General features: G+C 46.0%; 1 protein-coding gene across 1 annotated transcript in view; it reads left to right on the top strand.

Moving 5' to 3' along the window:
• LOC311115549 (serine/threonine-protein phosphatase 2A 55 kDa regulatory subunit B delta isoform) overlaps window positions 1-16,006 on the top strand; it is a 42,721-nt gene that overhangs the window by 16,179 nt on the left and 10,536 nt on the right. Inside the window, exons 3-7 of the mRNA XM_084190701.1 lie at window positions 7,951-8,048; window positions 8,200-8,365; window positions 8,567-8,679; window positions 14,366-14,543; window positions 15,139-15,303. Coding sequence (XP_084046827.1) covers window positions 7,951-8,048; window positions 8,200-8,365; window positions 8,567-8,679; window positions 14,366-14,543; window positions 15,139-15,303 — 720 coding nt within the window. The remainder of the gene's footprint in view (window positions 1-7,950; window positions 8,049-8,199; window positions 8,366-8,566; window positions 8,680-14,365; window positions 14,544-15,138; window positions 15,304-16,006) is intronic.

The raw sequence follows: 16,006 nt of genomic DNA, 5'->3' as shown, positions 1-16,006 counted from the left end.
TGCCATTAGTCCCCCAGTGAGCTGCTAGTGTTGTTGCAGTGGGTTGTTTTGTCTTGCCATTAGTCCCCCAGTGAGCTGCTAGTGTTGTTGCAGTGGGTTGTTTTGTCTTGCCATTAGTCCCCCAGTGAGCTGCTGGTGTTGTTGCAGTGGGTTGTTTTGTCTTGCCATTAGTCCCCCAGTGAGCTGCTGGTGTTGTTGCAGTGGGTTGTTTTGTCTTGCCATTAGTCCCCCAGTGAGCTGGTGTTGTTGCAGTGGGTTGTTTTGTCTTGCTCTCTCCAGTGAGCTGCTGGTGTTGTTGCAGTGGGTTGTTTTGTCTTGCCATTAGTCCCCCAGTGAGCTGCGGGTGTTGTTGCAGTGGGTTGTTTTGTCTTGCCATTAGTCCCCCAGTGAGCTGCTGGTGTTGTTGCAGTGGGTTGTTTTGTCTTGCCATTAGTCCCCCAGTGAGCTGCTAGTGTTGCAGTGGGTTGTTTTGTCTTGTCATTAGTCCCCCAGTGAGCTGCTGGTGTTGTTGCAGTGGGTTGTTTTGTCTTGCCATTAGTCCCCCAGTGAGCTGCTAGTGTTGCAGTGGGTTGTTTTGTCTTGCAATTAGTCCCCCAGTGAGCTGCTAGTGTTGCAGTGGGTTGTTTTGTCTTGCAATTAGTCCCCCAGTGAGCTGCTAGTGTTGTTACAGTGGGTTGTTTTGTCTTGCCATTAGTCCCCCAGTGAGCTGCTAGTGTTGTTACAGTGGGTTGTTTTGTCTTGCCATTAGTCCCCCAGTGAGCTGCTAGTGTTGCAGTGGGTTGTTTTGTCTTGCCATTAGTCCCCCAGTGAGCTGCTAGTGTTGCAGTGGGTTGTTTTGTCTTGCCATTAGTCCCCCAGTGAGCTGCTAGTGTTGCAGTGGGTTGTTTTGTCTTGCCATTAGTCCCCCAGTGAGCTGCTAGTGTTGTTGCAGTGGGTTGTTTTGTCTATTCATTAGTCCCCCAGTGAGCTGCTAGTGTTGCAGTGGGTTGTTTTGTCTTGCCATTAGTCCCCCAGTGAGCTGCTAGTGGTGTTGCAGTGGGTTGTTTTGTCTTGCCATTAGTCCCCCAGTGAGCTGCTAGTGTTGCAGTGGGTTGTTTTGTCTTGCCATTAGTCCCCCAGTGAGCTGCTGGTGTTGTACAGTGGGTTGTTTTGTCTTGCCATTAGTCCCCCAGTGAGCTGCTGGTGTTGTTACAGTGGGTTGTTTTGTCTTGCCATTAGTCCCCCAGTGAGCTGCTGGTGTTGCAGTGGGTTGTTTTGTCTTGCCATTAGTCCCCCAGTGAGCTGCTAGTGTTGTTACAGTGGGTTGCTTTGTCTAGCCATTAGTCCCCCAGTGAGCTGCTGGTGTTGTTGCAGTGGGTTGTTTTGTCTTGCCATTAGTCCCCCAGTGAGCTGCTAGTGTTGTTACAGTGGGTTGTTTTGTCTTGCCATTAGTCCCCCAGTGAGCTGCTAGTGTTGTTACAGTGGGTTGTTTTGTCTTGCCATTAGTCCCCCAGTGAGCTGCTAGTGTTGTTACAGTGGGTTGTTGTGTCTTGCCATTAGTCCCCCAGTGAGCTGCTAGTGTTGTTGCAGTGGGTTGTTTTGTCTTGCCATTAGTCCCCCAGTGAGCTGCTAGTGTTGTTGCAGTGGGTTGTTTTGTCTTGCCATTAGTCCCCCAGTGAGCTGCTGGTGTTGCAGTGGGTTGTTTTGTCTTGCCATTAGTCCCCCAGTGAGCTGCTAGTGTTGCAGTGGGTTGTTTTGTCTTGCCATTAGTCCCCCAGTGAGCTGCTGGTGGTGTTGCAGTGTGTTGTTTTGTCTTGCCATTAGTCCCCCTGTGAGCAGCTAGTGTTGCAGTGGGTTGTTTTGTCTTGCCATTAGTCCCCCAGTGAGCTGCTGGTGTTGCAGTGGGTTGTTTTGTCTTGCCATTAGTCCCCCAGTGAGCTGCTAGTGTTGTTGCAGTGGGTTGTTTTGTCTTGCCATTAGTCCCCCAGTGAGCTGCTAGTGTTGCAGTGGGTTGTTTTGTCTTGCCATTAGTCCCCCAGTGAGCTGCTAGTGTTGTTACAGTGGGTTGTTTTGTCTTGCCATTAGTCCCCCAGTGAGCTGCTAGTGTTGTTACAGTGGGTTGTTTTGTCTTGCCATTAGTCCCCCAGTGAGCTGCTGGTGTTGTTACAGTGGGTTGTTTTGTCTTGCCATTAGTCCCCCAGTGAGCTGCTAGTGTTGCAGTGGGTTGTTTTGTCTTGCCATTAGTCCCACAGTGAGCTGCTAGTGTTGCAGTGGGTTGTTTTGTCTTGCCATTAGTCCCCCAGTGAGATGCGGGTGTTGTTGCAGTGGGTTGTTTTGTCTTGCCATTAGTCCCCCAGTGAGCTGCTAGTGTTGTTGCAGTGGGTTGTTTTGTCTTGCCATTAGTCCCCCAGTGAGCTGCTGGTGTTGTTGCAGTGGGTTGTTTTGTCTTGCCATTAGTCCCCCAGTGAGCTGCTGGTGTTGCAGTGGGTTGTTTTGTCTTGCCATTAGTCCCCCAGTGAGCTGCTAGTGTTGTTACAGTGGGTTGCTTTGTCTAGCCATTAGTCCCCCAGTGAGCTGCTGGTGTTGTTGCAGTGGGTTGTTTTGTCTTGCCATTAGTCCCCCAGTGAGCTGCTAGTGTTGTTACAGTGGGTTGTTTTGTCTTGCCATTAGTCCCCCAGTGAGCTGCTAGTGTTGTTACAGTGGGTTGTTTTGTCTTGCCATTAGTCCCCCAGTGAGCTGCTAGTGTTGTTACAGTGGGTTGTTGTGTCTTGCCATTAGTCCCCCAGTGAGCTGCTAGTGTTGTTGCAGTGGGTTGTTTTGTCTTGCCATTAGTCCCCCAGTGAGCTGCTAGTGTTGTTGCAGTGGGTTGTTTTGTCTTGCCATTAGTCCCCCAGTGAGCTGCTGGTGTTGCAGTGGGTTGTTTTGTCTTGCCATTAGTCCCCCAGTGAGCTGCTAGTGTTGCAGTGTGTTGTTTTGTCTTGCCATTAGTCCCCCAGTGAGCTGCTGGTGGTGTTGCAGTGTGTTGTTTTGTCTTGCCATTAGTCCCCCAGTGAGCAGCTAGTGTTGCAGTGGGTTGTTTTGTCTTGCCATTAGTCCCCCAGTGAGCTGCTGGTGTTGCAGTGGGTTGTTTTGTCTTGCCATTAGTCCCCCAGTGAGCTGCTAGTGTTGTTGCAGTGGGTTGTTTTGTCTTGCCATTAGTCCCCCAGTGAGCTGCTAGTGTTGCAGTGGGTTGTTTTGTCTTGCCATTAGTCCCCCAGTGAGCTGCTAGTGTTGTTACAGTGGGTTGTTTTGTCTTGCCATTAGTCCCCCAGTGAGCTGCTAGTGTTGTTACAGTGGGTTGTTTTGTCTTGCCATTAGTCCCCCAGTGAGCTGCTGGTGTTGTTACAGTGGGTTGTTTTGTCTTGCCATTAGTCCCCCAGTGAGCTGCTAGTGTTGCAGTGGGTTGTTTTGTCTTGCCATTAGTCCCCCAGTGAGCTGCTAGTGTTGCAGTGGGTTGTTTTGTCTTGCCATTAGTCCCCCAGTGAGCTGCGGGTGTTGTTGCAGTGGGTTGTTTTGTCTTGCCATTAGTCCCCCAGTGAGCTGCTAGTGTTGTTGCAGTGGGTTGTTTTGTCTTGCCATTAGTCCCCCAGTGAGCTGCTAGTGTTGTTGCAGTGGGTTGTTTTGTCTTGCCATTAGTCCCCCAGTGAGCTGCTGGTGTTGTTGCAGTGGGTTGTTTTGTCTTGCCATTAGTCCCCCAGTGAGCTGCTGGTGTTGTTGCAGTGGGTTGTTTTGTATTGCCATTAGTCCCCCAGTGAGCTGGTGTTGTTGCAGTGGGTTGTTTTGTCTTGCCATTAGTCCCCCAGTGAGCTGCTGGTGTTGTTGCAGTGGGTTGTTTTGTCTTGCCATTAGTCCCCCAGTGAGCTGCGGGTGTTGTTGCAGTGGGTTGTTTTGTCTTGCCATTAGTCCCCCAGTGAGCTGCTGGTGTTGTTGCAGTGGGTTGTTTTGTCTTGCCATTAGTCCCCCAGTGAGCTGCTAGTGTTGCAGTGGGTTGTTTTGTCTTGTCATTAGTCCCCCAGTGAGCTGCTGGTGTTGTTGCAGTGGGTTGTTTTGTCTTGCCATTAGTCCCCCAGTGAGCTGCTAGTGTTGCAGTGGGTTGTTTTGTCTTGCAATTAGTCCCCCAGTGAGCTGCTAGTGTTGCAGTGGGTTGTTTTGTCTTGCAATTAGTCCCCCAGTGAGCTGCTAGTGTTGTTACAGTGGGTTGTTTTGTCTTGCCATTAGTCCCCCAGTGAGCTGCTAGTGTTGTTACAGTGGGTTGTTTTGTCTTGCCATTAGTCCCCCAGTGAGCTGCTAGTGTTGCAGTGGGTTGTTTTGTCTTGCCATTAGTCCCCCAGTGAGCTGCTAGTGTTGCAGTGGGTTGTTTTGTCTTGCCATTAGTCCCCCAGTGAGCTGCTAGTGTTGCAGTGGGTTGTTTTGTCTTGCCATTAGTCCCCCAGTGAGCTGCTAGTGTTGTTGCAGTGGGTTGTTTTGTCTATTCATTAGTCCCCCAGTGAGCTGCTAGTGTTGCAGTGGGTTGTTTTGTCTTGCCATTAGTCCCCCAGTGAGCTGCTAGTGGTGTTGCAGTGGGTTGTTTTGTCTTGCCATTAGTCCCCCAGTGAGCTGCTGGTGTTGCAGTGGGTTGTTTTGTCTTGCCATTAGCCCCCCAGTGAGCTGCTAGTGGTGTTGCAGTGGGTTGTTTTGTCTTGCCATTAGTCCCCCAGTGAGCTGCTAGTGTTGCAGTGGGTTGTTTTGTCTTGCCATTAGTCCCCCAGTGAGCTGCTGGTGTTGTACAGTGGGTTGTTTTGTCTTGCCATTAGTCCCCCAGTGAGCTGCTGGTGTTGTTACAGTGGGTTGTTTTGTCTTGCCATTAGTCCCCCAGTGAGCTGCTGGTGTTGCAGTGGGTTGTTTTGTCTTGCCATTAGTCCCCCAGTGAGCTGCTAGTGTTGTTACAGTGGGTTGCTTTGTCTAGCCATTAGTCCCCCAGTGAGCTGCTGGTGTTGTTGCAGTGGGTTGTTTTGTCTTGCCATTAGTCCCCCAGTGAGCTGCTAGTGTTGTTACAGTGGGTTGTTTTGTCTTGCCATTAGTCCCCCAGTGAGCTGCTAGTGTTGTTACAGTGGGTTGTTTTGTCTTGCCATTAGTCCCCCAGTGAGCTGCTAGTGTTGTTACAGTGGGTTGTTGTGTCTTGCCATTAGTCCCCCAGTGAGCTGCTAGTGTTGTTGCAGTGGGTTGTTTTGTCTTGCCATTAGTCCCCCAGTGAGCTGCTAGTGTTGTTGCAGTGGGTTGTTTTGTCTTGCCATTAGTCCCCCAGTGAGCTGCTGGTGTTGCAGTGGGTTGTTTTGTCTTGCCATTAGTCCCCCAGTGAGCTGCTAGTGTTGCAGTGGGTTGTTTTGTCTTGCCATTAGTCCCCCAGTGAGCTGCTGGTGGTGTTGCAGTGTGTTGTTTTGTCTTGCCATTAGTCCCCCTGTGAGCAGCTAGTGTTGCAGTGGGTTGTTTTGTCTTGCTATTAGTCCCCCAGTGAGCTTCTGGTGTTGCAGTGGGTTCTTTTGTCTTGCCATTAGTCCCCCAGTGAGCTGCTAGTGTTGTTGCAGTGGGTTGTTTTGTCTTGCCATTAGTCCCCCAGTGAGCTGCTAGTGTTGCAGTGGGTTGTTTTGTCTTGCCATTAGTCCCCCAGTGAGCTGCTAGTGTTGTTACAGTGGGTTGTTTTGTCTTGCCATTAGTCCCCCAGTGAGCTGCTAGTGTTGTTACAGTGGGTTGTTTTGTCTTGCCATTAGTCCCCCAGTGAGCTGCTGGTGTTGTTACAGTGGGTTGTTTTGTCTTGCCATTAGTCCCCCAGTGAGCTGCTAGTGTTGCAGTGGGTTGTTTTGTCTTGCCATTAGTCCCACAGTGAGCTGCTAGTGTTGCAGTGGGTTGTTTTGTCTTGCCATTAGTCCCCCAGTGAGATGCGGGTGTTGTTGCAGTGGGTTGTTTTGTCTTGCCATTAGTCCCCCAGTGAGCTGCTAGTGTTGTTGCAGTGGGTTGTTTTGTCTTGCCATTAGTCCCCCAGTGAGCTGCTGGTGTTGTTGCAGTGGGTTGTTTTGTCTTGCCATTAGTCCCCCAGTGAGCTGCTGGTGTTGCAGTGGGTTGTTTTGTCTTGCCATTAGTCCCCCAGTGAGCTGCTGGTGTTGTTGCAGTGGGTTGTTTTGTCTTGCCATTAGTCCCCCAGTGAGCTGCTGGTGTTGCAGTGGGTTGTTTTGTCTTGCCATTAGTCCCCCAGTGAGCTGGTGTTGTTGCAGTGGGTTGTTTTGTCTTGCCATTAGTCCCCCAGTGAGCTGCTGGTGTTGTTGCAGTGGGTTGTTTTGTCTTGCCATTAGTCCCCCAGTGAGCTGCGGGTGTTGTTGCAGTGGGTTGTTTTGTCTTGCCATTAGTCCCCCAGTGAGCTGCGGGTGTTGTTACAGTGGGTTGTTTTGTCTTGCCATTAGTCCCCCAGTGAGCTGCTAGTGTTGTTGCAGTGATTTGTTTTGTCTTGCCATTAGTCCCCCAGTGAGCTGCTGGTTGTGTTGCAGTGGGTTGTTTTGTCTTGCCATTAGTCCCCCAGTGAGCTGCTAGTGTTGTTACAGTGGGTTGTTTTGTCTTGCCATTAGTCCCCCAGTGAGCTGCTAGTGGTGTTGCAGTGGGTTGTTTTGTCTTGCCATTAGTCCCCCAGTGAGCTGCTGGTGTTGTTGCAGTGGGTTGTTTTGTCTTGCCATTAGTCCCCCAGTGAGCTGCTAGTGTTGTTGCAGTGGGTTGTTTTGTCTTGCCATTAGTCCCCCAGTGAGCTGCTGGTGTTGTTGCAGTGGGTTGTTTTGTCTTGCCATTAGTCCCCCAGTGAGCTGCGGGTGTTGTTGCAGTGGGTTGTTTTGTCTTGCCATTAGTCCCCCAGTGAGCTGCTGGTGTTGTTGCAGTGGGTTGTTTTGTCTTGCCATTAGTCCCCCAGTGAGCTGCGGGTGTTGTTACAGTGGGTTGTTTTGTCTTGCCATTAGTCCCCCAGTGAGCTGCTGGTGTTGTTACAGTGGGTTGTTTTGTCTTGCCATTAGTCCCCCAGTGAGCTGCTAGTGGTGTTGCAGTGGGTTGTTTTGTCTTGCCATGAGGCCTAGTCCCCCAGTGAGCTGCTAGTGTTGTTGCAGTGGGTTGTTTTGTCTTGCCATTAGTCCCCCAGTGAGCTGCTGGTTTTGTTGCAGTGGGTTGTTTTGTCTTGCCATTAGTCCCCCAGTGAGCTGCTGGTGTTGTTGCAGTGTGTTGTTTTGTCTTGCCATTAGTCCCCCAGTGAGCTGCTAGTGTTGTTGCAGTGGGTTGTTTTGTCTTGCCATTAGTCCCCCAGTGAGCTGCTAGTGTTGTTGCAGTGGGTTGTTTTGTCTTGCCATTAGTCCCCCAGTGAGCTGCTGGTGTTGTTGCAGTGGGTTGTTTTGTCTTGCCATTAGTCCCCCAGTGAGCTGCGGGTGTTGTTGCAGTGGGTTGTTTTGTCTTGCCATTAGTCCCCCAGTGAGCTGCTAGTGGTGTTGCAGTGGGTTGTTTTGTCTTGCCATTAGTCCCCCAGTGAGCTGCTAGTGGTGTTGCAGTGGGTTGTTTTGTCTTGCCATTAGTCCCCCAGTGAGCTGCTAGTGGTGTTGCAGTGGGTTGTTTTGTCTTGCCATTAGTCCCCCAGTGAGCTGCTAGTGGTGTTGCAGTGGGTTGTACAGTACAGGATGACGTCTGCCTAATGGGGTTCAGGCCTATACTGAGAGGGGAATGTCCATTAGGCCCCGCCCCTTATAATATGATTGAAAAGCCCACTGCTACATCAGACTGGTCATCAATGATACTGATCATGTTTATGTTTTGTGATCTAGACCTGACTGTGTGATTGTTTCTCTCACTCTTGTTTATTATTATTTTACATATGCAACAACGGCCTGCATAAAATGTTATGCAACTCATGACCTTGTTTGTTGTCTCTCTCAGCCGACATCATCTCAACGGTTGAGTTTAACTATTCTGGAGAACTACTAGCAACAGGAGACAAGGGAGGTCGAGTCGTCATATTCCAACGGGAACAAGAGGTCAGTTAACTATCAAATAGCCTTAAATCAACAGACAAAACAACGTTTTAAGACTAAAACACACCTTGAAAACAACATGAAGTCGGATTCGACTTAATGTAGCAAACAATATAGGCCTACTAATAATGAATGAATGGTTTGTTTATTTCAGAGTAAAAACCGCCCTCACTCCAGAGGAGAGTACAATGTGTACAGCACTTTCCAAAGCCATGAACCGGAGTTTGACTATTTGAAAAGTTTAGAAATCGAGGAGAAAATCAACAAAATAAGATGGTTACCCCAACAAAACGCTGCACACTCCCTGCTCTCAACAAACGGTAAGTCACAGGCTGGCTCTTTTCATATTTCTCATTCCATTAGGTCAGGGTGATGATGCTTCAGCACCACAGACATTCCAAAGAAATGCATATGTTGTGTGCATTGAATTTTGAACTCTCTAAAGTCTTTTTTACAGACTTGAAGGCCAAGGTGACTGTAAATCTGTGCTAACACTTGACATTTGCCATTTTCACCCACAGACAAAACCATCAAGCTATGGAAAATCAGTGAAAGGGACAAAAGAGCAGAGGGCTACAACTTGAAAGACGAGGATGGAAGACTGAGAGATCCTTTTAGAATCACATCATTACGGGTAATGTCTCCTCTCGTTCATCACCGTTTACTTGGTGATAGTTTTTGAATGATCCCGTTCCAGGGAAATTAAAACCACAAAGTGTTTTGGAGTGAAAAACACATCGCACCCAATGACGGTCTGATATTCATCTGCCGTTCGTTAGGCGCAGTGTGTTTTTAGGGGGTTGTTAGCTGTGCCAAGTACTCTTGGCCGGCAAACGATACATTTACATTTACGTCATTTAGCAGACGCTCTTCTCCAGAGCGACTTACAGTTTGTGAGTGCATACATTATTTTTACATACTGGCCCCCCATGGGAATCAAACCCACAACCCTGGCGTTGCAAACACCATGCTCTACCAACTGAGCTACATCCCTGCCGGCCATTCCCTCCCCTACCCTGGACGACGCTGAGCCAATTGTGCGCCGCCCCATGGGTCTCCCGGTCGCGGCCGGCTACGACAGAGCCTGGAATTGAACCAGGATCTCTAGTGGCACAGCTAGCACTGCGATGCAGTGCCTTAGACCACTGCGCCACTCGGGAGACAAGTGGGAGACCAGTGTGTCTGTGCCTTTTTTAAACAGTGATTATGTCATCCCTTCTGATCCATCTCACATATGATTGATTACCTGATATATGATTGACATATTATTGATATTATTTGTTAGTACGAGATTGACATTTTAAAAGTATATAATATACAGTGCCTTCAGAAAGCACTCACATCCCTTGATTCCTTCCACACCCCGCCGTGCCGCAGGCCGAACCCAACACGGACCAAACTGGGATCCCTTAGTTTAATACATATTTTATATACATATTTTAATAAATCGCCGCCACTGTTAAATTGTTGACGTCACACCCCATAAAATATGGAACATTAAATAATATTTCTGCCAAGGCTCACTTTCAAGATTCTAGAACTCTCTACATTCACTTTTCCTCTGCCAACAAGACTGGTAATGAACAGCAACTCAGACAACCCCATAGTAATATAGATTACATTTACCTAGTCAACTCAGACAACCCCATAGTAATATAGTTTACATTTACCTAGTCAACTCAGACAACCCCATAGTAATATAGTTTACATTTACCTAGTCAACTCAGACAACCCCGTAGTAATATAGATTACATTTACCTAGTCAACTCAGACAACCCCATAGTAATATAGATTACATTTACCTAGTCAACTCAGACAACCCCATAGTAATATAGATTACATTTACCTAGTCAACTCAGACAACCCCATAGTAATATAGATTACATTTACCTAGTCAACTCAGACAAACCCATAGTAATATAGATTATATTTACCTAGTCAACTCAGACAACCCCATAGTAAAATACAGTTGAAGTCGGAAGTTTACATGCACTTAGGTTGGAGTCATTAACTCGATTTTCAACCACTCCACAAATTTCTTGTTAACAAACTATAGTTTTGGCAAGTCGGTTAGGACATCTACTTTGTGCATGACACAAGTCATTTTTCCAACAATTGTTTACAGACAGATTATTTCACTTATAATTCACTGTATCACAATTCCAGTGAGTCAGAAGTTTACATACACTAAATTGACTGTGCCTTTAAACAGCTTAGAAAATTCCAGAAAATTATGTCATGGCTTTAGAAGCTTCTGATAGGCTAATTGACATCATTTGAGTCAATTGGAGGTGTACCTGTGGATGTATTTCAAGGCCTACCTTCAAACTCAGTGCCTCTGCTTTTGACATCATGGGAAAATCAAAAGAAATCAGCCAAGACCTCAGAAAAAAAATTGTAGACCTCCACAAGTCCTTGGGAGCAATTTCCAAACGCCTGAAGGTACAACGTTCATCTGTACAAACAATAGTACGCAAGTATAAACACCACAGGACCACGCAGCCGTCATACCGCTCAGGAAGGAGATGCGTTCTGTCTCCTAGGGATGTACTTTGGTGCAAAAAGTACAAATCAATCCCAGAACAACAGCAAAGGACCTTGTGAAGATGTTGGAGGAAACAGGTACAAAAGTATCTATATCCATAGTAAAACGAGTCCTATATCGACATAACCTGAAAGGCCGCTCAGCAAGGACGAAGCCATAATGACCATTGTTATGTTTGGAGGAAAAAGGGGGATGCTTGCAAGCCGAAGAACACCATCCCAACCATGAAGCACGGGGGTGGCAGCATCATGCTGTGGGGGTGCTTTGCTGCAGGAGGGACTGGTGCACTTCACAAAATAGAAGGCATCATCAGGAAGGAAAATTATGTGGATATATTGAAGCAACATCTCAAGACATCAGTCAGGAAGTGAAAGCTTGGTCGCAAATGGGTCTTCCAAATGGATAATTACCCCAAGCATACTTCCAAAGTTGTGGCAAAATGGCTTAAGGACAACAAAGTCAAGGTATTGGAGTGGCCATCACAAAGCCCTGACCTCAATCCTATATACATTTGTGGGCAGGCTCTTGTCAGGAGGAATGGGCCAAAATTCACCAACTTATTGTGGGAAGCTTGTGGAAGGCTACCCGAAACGTTTGACCCAAGTTAAACAATTTAAAGGCAATGCTACCAAATACTAATTGAGTGTATGTAAACTTCTGACCCACTGGGAATGTGGTGAAAGAAATAAAAGCTGAAATAAATCATTCTCTCTACTATTATTCTGACATTTCACATTCTTAAAATGAAGTGGTGATCCTAACTGACCTAAGACAGGGAATTTTTACTAGGATTAAATGTCAGGAATTGTGAAAAACTGAGTTTAAATGTATTTGGCTAATGTGTATGTAAACTTCTGACTTCAACTGTAGTTTACATTTACCTAGTCAACTTGCCATTGTGCGTTCTATGCAATAAATACATATTCCTCTGGAGGCGCATTTCAAGTTGCGAGAAGCCACAGGGGGAGAAACATGCGGTCAATTTAAAATAAATAAATCTGCAATTGGGGGAATAACACTTTTGAAAGCAGTTTTGATGGCCTTTGTTTAAAAAGGGGGTCCCATCTCCCCATTTCTACTACATGTTAGGGCTGGGAATTGCCAGGGACCTCACGATACGATATTATCACCATACTTAGGTACCTGGTAAAATATGGGTTGAATAAAATCAAATAAAAAAATATATGTAATTTGATTCAATACTGCGAGCTTATTGCGATTTGGTGTTCCAAACATACAGTATTGATCACGATACACTCAGTGTACAAAACATTAGGAACACCATCATAATATTGAGTTTTCAACCTCTTTTGCCCTCAGGACAGCCTAAATTTTTGGGGGGCATGGATGACAAGGTGTCGAAAGCGTTCCACAGTGATGTTGGCCCATGTTGACTCCAATGCTTCCCAGAGTTGTGTCAAGTTGGCTTGGATGTCCTTTGGGTGGTGGACCATTCTTGATACACACGGGAGACTGTTGAGCGTGAAAAACCCAGCAGCGTTGCAGTTCTTGACTCAAACCGGTGCGCCTGGTGCCTGCTACCATACCCCGTTCAAAAGCACTTTAATCTTTTGTTTTGCCCAGTCACCTTCTGAATGGCACACATACGCAATCCATGTCTCAATTGTCTCAAGGCTTAAAAATCCTTCTTTAATCCGTCTCCTCCCCTTCATCTACACTGATTTTGAAGTGGATTTAACAAGTGACATCAATAAGGGATCATAGCTTTCTCCTGGTTTCACCTGCTCAGTCTGTCATGGAAAGAGCAGGTGTTCCTCTGGTTTTGTCCACTCAGTCTGTTGCAGAGGGAAAAGAGAGTCGGTCATGGAAATAAAAGTGCTGAAAACATATTGGCTCACTATTTTTTAAAAGAAGATGGAGAACAAGCAGAATCCAGTAGTTTTAGCGCAGGTACAGCCAACTAGCGCTAGCTAACGCTATCTAGCAAAAAAATTTGTGTATGTATATATATGTATATATGTATATATGTATATGTATATATATATATATATATATATATATTATTTTTTACAAATATAGATTTTGAGTCAAAGTGGGGGGAAAAAAGTATTTAGTCAGCCACCAATTGTGCAAGTTCTCCCACTTAAAAAGATGAGAGGCCTGTAATTTTCATCATAGGTACACGTCAACTATGACAGACAAATTGATATGTTTTTTTCTCCAGAATATCACATTGTAGGATTTGTTATGAATTTATTTGCAAATTATGGTTGAAAATAAGTATTTGGTCACCTACAAACAAGCAAGATTTCTGGCTCTCACAGACCTGTAACTTCTTCTTTAAGAGGCTCCTCTGTCCTCCACTCGTTACCTGTATTAATGGCACCTGTTTGAACTTGTTATCAGTATAAAAGACACCTGTCCACAACCTCAAACAGTCACACTCCAAACTCCACTATGGCCAAGACCAAAGAGCTGTCAAAGGACACCAGAAACAAAATTGTAGACCTGCACCAGGCAGGGAAGACTGAATCTGCAATAGGTAAGCAGCTTGGTTTGAAGAAATCAACTGTGGGAGCAATTATTAGGAAATGGAAAACATACAAGACCACTGATAATCTCCCTCGATCTGGGGCTCCACGCAAGATCTCACCCCGTGGGGTCAAAATGATCACAAGAACGGTGAGCAAAAATCCCAGAACCACACGGGGGGACCTAGTGAATGACCTGCAGAGAGCTGGGACCAAAGTAACAAAGCCTACCATTAGTAACACACTACGCCGCCAGGGACTCAAATCCTGCAGTGCCAGACCTGGCCCCCTGCTTAAGCCAGTACATGTCCAGGCCCGTCTGAAGTTTGCTAGAGTGCATTTGGATGATCCAGAAGAGGATTGGGAGAATGTCATATGGTCAGATGAAACCAAAATAGAACTTTTTGGTAAAAACTCAACTCGTCGTGTTTGGAGGAAAGAACACCATACCTACTGTGAAGCATGGGGGTGGAAACATCATGCTTTGGGGCTGTTTTTCTGCAAAAGGACCAGGACGACTGATCCGTGTAAAGGAAAGAATGGGGCCATGTATCATGAGATTTTGAGTGAAAACCTCCTTCCATCAGCAAGGGCATTGAAGATGAAACATGGCTGGGTCTTTCAGCATGACAATGATCCCAAACACACCGCCCGGGCAACGAAGGAGTGGCTTCGTAAGAAGCATTTCAAGGTCCTGGAGTGGCCTAGCCAGTCTCCAGATCTCAACCCCATAGAAAATCTTTGGAGGGAGTTGAAAGTCCGTGTTGCCCAGCGACAGCCCCAAAACATCACTGCTCTAGAGGAGATCTGCATGGAGGAATGGGCCAAAATACCAGCAACAGTGTGTGAAAACCTTGTGAAGACTTACAGAAAACATTTGACCTGTGTCATTGCCAACAAAGGGTATATAACAAAGTATTGAGAAACTTTTGTTATTGACCAAATACTTATTTTCCACCATAATTTGCAAATAAATTCATTAAAAATCCTACAATGTGATTTTCTGGATTTTTTTCCTCATTTTGTCTGTCATAGTTGACGTGTACCTATGATGAAAATTACAGGCCTCTCTCATCTTTTTAAGTGGGAGAACATGCACAATTGGTGGCTGACTAAATACTTTTTTTCCCCACTGTAATATCGGCCAAAATAATAATGAGATATGTAACTAACTTTTTCCCCCCCGTCACTAATACATTTCTTTCTCAACTTCAAAAAAAATGAGTGAACTGCACAGTTTTAAAACGTAGTATATCTTCATAATAAAGTATGTTTTCTCCTAGGTGCCTGTGTTGCTGCCAATGGACCTGATGGTGGAGGCTAGCCCAAGGAGGATATTCGCTAACGCACACACATATCACATTAATTCCATTTCAGTAAATAGTGATCATGAAACGTACCTTTCAGCAGATGATCTTAGGGTAAACCTATGGCACTTAGAAATTACAGATAGAAGTTTTAGTATCCTTTTTAATCAGAAAAATACGGAAAATGTATTTTTTTTAAAAACAATTTGAAAATTTGTTTGTGCCTGCCAGCGTGCACACGTGTCTACCTGTGTGTATCTGTGAGTATGTCTACCTGTGTGTATCTGTGAGTATGTCTACCTGTGTGTATCTGTGAGTATGTCTACCTGTGTGTATCTGTGAGTATGTCGACCTGTGTGTATCTGTGAGTATGTCTACCTGTGTGTATCTGTGAGTATGTCTACCTGTGTGTATCTGTGAGTATGTCTACCTGTGTGTATCTGTGAGTATGTCTACCTGTGTGTATCTGTGAGTATGTCTACCTGTGTGTATCTGTGAGTATGTCTACCTGTGTGTATCTGTGAGTATGTCTACCTGTGTCTACCTGTGTGTATCTGTGAGTATGTCGACCTGTGTGTATCTGTGAGTATGTCTACCTGTGTGTATCTGTGAGTATGTCTACCTGTGTGTATCTGTGAGTATGTCTACCTGTGTGTATCTGTGAGTATGTCTACCTGTGTGTATCTGTGAGTATGTCTACCTGCCCATGTCTTGGTGCTCTTGTTCCTTGATTGTGTCCCCACCCCCAGACATTGTAGACATTAAGCCTGCCAATATGGAGGAGCTGACAGAAGTCATCACTGCTGCAGAGTGCCACCCACACCAGTGTAATGTATTTGTATACAGCAGTAGCAAGGGGACCATCCGCCTCTGTGACACGCGAGCTGCTGCCCTCTGTGATAGGCAAAGCAAATGTAAGTCAATAATATTATTGGTTAACACTTTACATAGAATAATACACTGAACAGAAAAATATAAACGCGACATTGCAACAATTTCAGATTTTACTGGGTTACAGTTCATATGAGGAAATAAGTCAATTGAAATAAATTCATTAGGCCCTAATCTATGGATTTCACATGACTGGGAATACAGATATGCATCTGTTAGTCACATATACCTTTAATTAAAAGGTAGGGGTGTGGATCAGAAAACCAGTATCTGATGTGACCACCGTTTGCCTCATGCAGCGCAACATCTCCTTCACATAGAGTTGATCAGACTTGATTGAGGCCTGTGGAATGTTGTCCCACGCCTCTTCAATGGCTGTGCGAAGTTTGCTGGATGTTGGCGGGAACTGGAACACGCTGTCATACACGTGGATACAGAGCATCCCAAACATGCTCAATGGGTGACATGTCTGGTGGTATGCAGGCTATTGAAGAACTGGGACATTTTCAGCTTCCAGGAGTTGTGTACAGATCATTGCAACATGGGGCTGTGCATTATCATGCTGAAACATGAGGTGATGGCGGTGGATGAATGGCACGACAATGGACCTCAGGATCTTGTCACGGTATCTCTGTGCATTCAAATTGCCATCGACAAAATGCATTTGTGTTCGTTGTCCGTAGCTTATGCCTGCCTATACCATAACCCCACCGCCACCATGGGGCA

Source organism: Coregonus lavaretus (assembly GCF_964263955.1).
Source record: "Coregonus lavaretus genome assembly, contig: HAP1_SCAFFOLD_152, whole genome shotgun sequence".
In the NCBI taxonomy this organism is placed as follows: Eukaryota; Metazoa; Chordata; class Actinopteri; order Salmoniformes; family Salmonidae; genus Coregonus; species Coregonus lavaretus.
This window is presented reverse-complemented; position numbering and strand designations above follow the sequence as displayed.